The 6,000-nt window shown below is 34.0% G+C and overlaps 1 protein-coding gene across 1 annotated transcript in view; it reads left to right on the top strand.

Annotated features, from left to right (window-relative positions):
* Positions 1-3,249: 3,249 nt before the first annotated feature.
* The window catches only part of LOC148627219 (NACHT and WD repeat domain-containing protein 2-like), a 54,324-nt gene continuing 51,573 nt past the window's right edge, over positions 3,250-6,000 (top strand). Inside the window, exon 1 of the mRNA XM_088569784.1 lies at positions 3,250-3,400. Coding sequence (XP_088425910.1) covers positions 3,300-3,400 — 101 coding nt within the window. The 5' untranslated portion in view covers positions 3,250-3,299. The remainder of the gene's footprint in view (positions 3,401-6,000) is intronic.

Genomic DNA, 6,000 nt, shown 5'->3' with positions numbered 1-6,000 from the left:
CGTGAATATTTTACAATCAAAGTACTCATATACTGTATCAATTGAATCCCTGTAAAAATCAGACATAAACCAATAATATGGATGGCACAACATAATTTCAGAGACTTAAATATACAACAGATTTGCAACTAATTTAACAGAAATAACAGGGAACAATATCTCGTACTTACTTAATCAACAATACAACTTGACTCTAATGGTCATATATACAACTAAAAAAGTATTGCTATTGTTGAAAGAAAACATGAAAACCCTCAGGTTCCCATTCTACGACACCTTAGCTTCATGTTCATATCAGATTCACATTTTTCTTTCTACCAAATCGAACAAAAACGAATAGGAGTATTGAAAGCAAGTTACCTACCTCTTGAAAATAATTCAAAACTATATTAATAATTTTCACTTTAACCTATCATAACTTTTTTGTTTTGCAAGATAATTAAATAAAATCTCACGAGAAACTACGGCTTACGTAGGATTTCATTCTAAATGATATTAAAATCACTAGTGATGACATGACCAGAAAGACTGTAGTTAAAGAGAGAATGTCAATGGGGACTTTTTCCGCAATGTATAGATTATTGCAATATCTATTTATGGCTGAAAATACTACTAGTTATTGTCTTAGTGTAGTTGTAAGAGACAACAGGGACAGATTGATTTTTGAAATGTGGTGGAATTTTTGAAACAACCTCTTTACGTTGAAGACTATTGCTGATGTTATTAACATCTATTCCCTTGTTGGCAAATGGAATATGGATAAATTTCCGATTCTCGTCGTGAAGAGGCTCAAATTTAACAGGTTTTAAAAGATGGAATTTGGCCACGTCAGATATAATGCTGGACAAACTGTATTTCATCGAAAAAGGGTCGACACCTCCTTCGTCGAGTGAGAAATATTTCAGAAGGGTGACTGATGGTGAAAAAGAGATTTTTTTCTAATGTAATAAACACCGAAAGCTAGGTTGTTGTAAACTAGACAAAAGGTTATTATTTCTGTTTGCAAGTTAGTATGCTGTAATACGTTCGGGTGCATCTTCTGTCGCCATGACTACGTTTATTTCTGGGATAGATGTCATTACATTGATTTTACTGTTCATCTGTGGCACCATCCCTTCAACACCTGCTTATGGAGTTTTCAAATCACAACTCATGTGTTATGCTAGACCTTGCCGTAACTGCGCAGACTTTTTGGACCGCGCTAGGCATCCTAAAATTAGGCTTCTGGAACATGGTTATGTTGCTACTACTCCTACAACGTAAGAGATTGGAATTCCTTTCCCCAACAATAGTGAAGATTGAGTCATCACTACAGAAGTTTTATGGTCGTCATCATGAATTCGTGAATCTTTACAGTATCCATTTGCACCATGAGAACTGATCGTTCAATATGTCATAGGTTTCCTTTCCTCTTTTGTTTACCCCGGACTTGATTTTTATGAGCAACTCAGCAGGTGTTTCTATCGAAAAGCAGAGGACGGTTATCCTCCGGTGCACCTGGTCCATGCTCCCAGTTTTTAGTGGAGTCCGAGTTGCTCATTTACTTTTGCCCAGTTGCACGGATCATGTGCACCGGTAGGGTAAGCGTCAAGTTCAAGATTAAATCTTGACGTTTTCAAATATTTGGATGGCACTGTCCAATGTTACATGGTAATCTTTTTTTGTCTTAACGTCATTTGTTTATTTTGGATATCTTCTACCATTTACCAATTATTTACTTCATTTACATCATGAAACATTAAATAGACCCTTTCGTGTTAATTGTGAGATTGTCGATTAGAATGCGTTGAGCTTGCTAATGAATATATTATTCCGCGGGGAAAATTCATAATTTGATATAATAAGTTAGTAATTTGATATCACAAATTAGTAATTTAATATCACAAATGCAAAAAATACCAGTTTTATATATTGTAAAATTCGATATGCTGTACACGTGTTTCAAGGAGTAACCTCTCGTTAGCAGCATTAAAATCAAATGTATAGGAAGGTCATAATCAAAATATTAGTTGTATACAAGAAGAACTTTTTAAACAATCCTAATTTCGGGTATTTGATACATCGCATCTACCCAAAAGAACTTGAGATAAAGGATACTACAGACACTGTGAAGTCAACCTCATATCTTGACCTACACTTAGAAATCGATGGTAGAGGAAAACTATTGACAAAACTTTACGACAAACGTGATGACTTTTCATTCAGAATTGTCAACTTTCCTTTCATCTGTGGCAACATCCCTTCGGCCCCTGTGCATGGAGTGTTCATATCATAACTCATTCCTTATGCCAGAGCTTGCCGAAACTACGCTAGAACTCTAACAAATAGGCTTCTGGAACAGGGTTATGTTACTACAAGATTGAAGTCATCACTACAGAAGTTTTATGGTCGTCACCATGAACTCGTGGATCGTTATGGTGTATCCATCAGCACCATGAAAACTGATTTATTCAACGGGTCATAGTTTTCCTTTCCTCGTTTGTCTACCGCGGACTTGACTTTTTATGAGAAACTCGGCGGGTGTTTCTAGAAAAGCAGAGGACGCTTACCCTACCGGTGCACCTGGTCCATGCTCCCAGTTTTTAGTGGAGTCCGAGTTGCTCATTTACTTTTGTTACTTTGTATGTATGATTTTAGTTACGTTATGTTCTTTGTTGTGTGTATCTGTTTTCCATGTCTGGTCTTTGTCCCTGGATTACGTTCTTTTAATTGCCGCTATAACCTTGGTTCCCTTGATTGCTCTTTCATATCTATCGTTTTTCGGTTTTTAGAAACTGATAATAAATCCGCGGGAAATTTTGCAACTTCGCTTTTTTCTCGAACTTTTCATGGTCTTATACATTTCTATACATTCACGCCTACTAAATGTATTCAGTTTACATAGTTACGATCAATTAATGTTTTAAAGTTGACCACAACAAATACTTTATATAAATAGAAGAAAAACAAATATACACGTGTTTACTGGTAGTCACGGCTAATGTAAACAATGTTTGGAAACGCTTCTTTCTTGGTCGCGAAATATTCTGGGTGATAATTAACCCGAATAATAGTCGTTATATTCCACTCACTATCGATCCCTACATCCGACCGTGAGTCGGGAAGAATCGGTGACGGTGAATGCTTGAATTATTTGAGTTAGGGTATAATTAAAACAAAAGACTTTTTGATAAAACACTTGCTTTCAAATGTGATTGATTTTTTATATGTAACATAGTCACGATCTTTCCAATGTTCTGCGATCGATGTTGACAGTTCGTTAGGATGAATCAAATACACCCCTGTTAGGATCCTGCAACATGTACAGGGAATACCTTAGAAGAATGGGTTGTGGACCTTCTACAGGTGGGCAGCCAAATGACAAGACTCTGACAAAAGGATCAACGACACATCTGAAAAGGTTTTTTACAGTTTTATTCGTGCCTGTAAATTTATTATGATGATAATGGTGCCAGAGTGACTCCAACACAGGCACTTGTTCAGTTATTTGACACAGATTATGACAGAAGCATATAAAACATATCACTAAATACTGCATATAGCTTTTTTAAATAGATTCCTGGACTCTCTGGTTGGGGGTTCACCTCTACTCCAATTTTCCCTTAAAAAGCAAGTGTTCATTGACTCGCTGTACTACTATTTATTGTACAATATTTTTTTTAAATAATTGTCAGTACCTATGCAGCCTATTGAAAAACTTTCTCATGACTATAATTCATGATGAATGGGTGTACATCAAAACATGGAGGCTGAAAAATATAATGCTCTTTCTTTTTAGCTTTTCCTGTTTTTGTTTTTCGCAAATGATTATCCTTTTACCAAAGCCTGTGCCTTTTTTTTTTCTAAAATCGACATAAAAAATATTTTTGACATTTCTTTAATGGAGAAACATGGTCAAAAGTTAGATTGAAACTCCTTGTCTATTTTTATTAAATCATGAAAATTTGAGGTTTACTGTAGAAGCCTATGGGGCAAAGAATACAAGACTGAGACCTTTAAATTTAATTTTCTGTTTTCTTGAAAATGAATTTGATTTGTTGTTTCTATGTGATGATTTGTAATTAAGCATGTGCGTTTTGATAATAAATACAACATGCCATGGGTATATCATATAACGGTCAATCAAATGCAGTATTTTTTTTGTATGAAATTTTTCACAAAATCTACCCACTGCCTAATTTTCTTGCCCCATTTCCCTCAGTCCTTAATTCTGTTTACGCCTTCCAACCTGAAAACCTGTGTCTGCTCCTATATGTATGATTCTCCAGACCAATGATGCTACTGAACAATTCCAAATGTAATTTGTGATAGATGCCAGAACATGAAATTGATGATGAAATTCTATATTTTCATTACTCAGAGGCTAGAATTTAGCTGGCAAAAAGGTCCTGCAGATATTGACCATGGGAAGGACTTGTCCCATTCAATCCTGACCTACCATTTTCTATGACTTTTATTATATTTCTTGCACATGTAAGTTTCATCTATGTGAATTATAAATTAGCCCTTTAATCCATTATTGTGCGTTCTACATACAATACTCAATTCAAGTTGGTTAAGTCCTCTTATCATTTTCGTTTAAACAAAAACATTATAATCATCATACCTGTCAAATAAAGTTTTGTGAAGAAAAGGAATCTGATTTTGGACATGCATTATGTATAAGCCAATCTGGTTCTGTAAATTGGCACAGTCATGATGCTTTGTGGAACTTTTGCTTCTTCTTGATAATAATAGGATGAGTCTTTGTTAATTGTAGATGTGATAAAAATACATTCCTTGGTTTGGCTTGGTTTAATAAAGCATTAATATACATTTTTGTAGCTTAAATACATATAGCTAATATTTATTTAGCCCTTACAGGTATGTACAGTCCTTCTGTAAAATCTGTTTCTTCTAAATTTGATAACTAATTATTTTTTATATGAGTGTTATTAAGAGCATCAAGCTCAAGTAGGAAATATGCTCTCCATAAAAAAAGAGTTTTATAATTTCAATGTAATTCTTCTTAGTTTCAAAATTGTTAACAAATACATTACTGGTCATTGAGTTTTTCAAAATCAGTATTGAAAAAAAGGTAATTTCTCATGGATTTTAAAATAAGCAAAGATTTTGTAGCAGCAATAACCTTTTAAAGAATTTTAGATGCAAAATTGGGTGGGAAATTTGGTCAATTATCATCAACAATCCAAAATTTTCTTGGTAAACAGAATCAGAGGTAATTTGACATTACCTTAACCCTTGTCGTGCTGCGCCCGTACCTAGTGAGATTTTTTAGGGAGTAGGGTTCATTTCTTGGCCCCTCACCAGAGCAGTATTAATTTATATTGCTCTGCTTTTCCTGGAATCAGTGCTGTGCACCCATCCTGAGATATTACAAATGGAGACTCAACATTATATGGCATTCTCATGTCTGCCAATTTAGTATTTATTTGTTCTGTGTAATCAAATGAATATCCTTTGGCACTAATATTTTCATGTGAGTTATTTTGGTTCTGTGGAGCATGGAGCCACTAGTTATTATTTTAATATCAATGAAGAATTTTAGCAATTGTTCTTGTTGATATTTTTGATACATGGATATCTTCATTATAAATGTATAACAGGTAATATGTGCAATTTATGTGTAATAAAATGAGCATATTTGTACACATTAAGGCAAATTTCAGAGGTTGACATTTTAAAAAAATTGCTTAATTTGACAAGTCAAAATGGAAAAGTCTTAAAATATGAAAAGTCATTACTGAGAATTGACTGAGAGAAAATATGAAATTCTGAAAATTCCCATTGTTACCTGGACTATTGCAAATAATGCTAATAATTTTAATAACCAAAAAATTACTTTCACACTGTGTTGTGAGTTAACCTTTAGCATTACTGAGACCTATTTTACTGGGGTAGGAGTGTCATTTTATTTTATTGATTTATATAATGTATCAGTAAATGTCTCAAAATCAAATATTGTGTAATCTAGTTGTGAGAAAGGGGTCTTACATTTTT

The sequence above is a fragment of the Perna viridis genome, chromosome 1 (genome assembly GCF_037379345.1).
Source record: "Perna viridis isolate PV_CMFRI_1.1 ecotype Kerala chromosome 1, ASM3737934v1, whole genome shotgun sequence".
In the NCBI taxonomy this organism is placed as follows: Eukaryota; Metazoa; Mollusca; class Bivalvia; order Mytilida; family Mytilidae; genus Perna; species Perna viridis.
The sequence above is the reverse complement of the archived record's forward strand: the minus strand, read 5'-3'. Positions and strand labels throughout refer to the sequence as shown.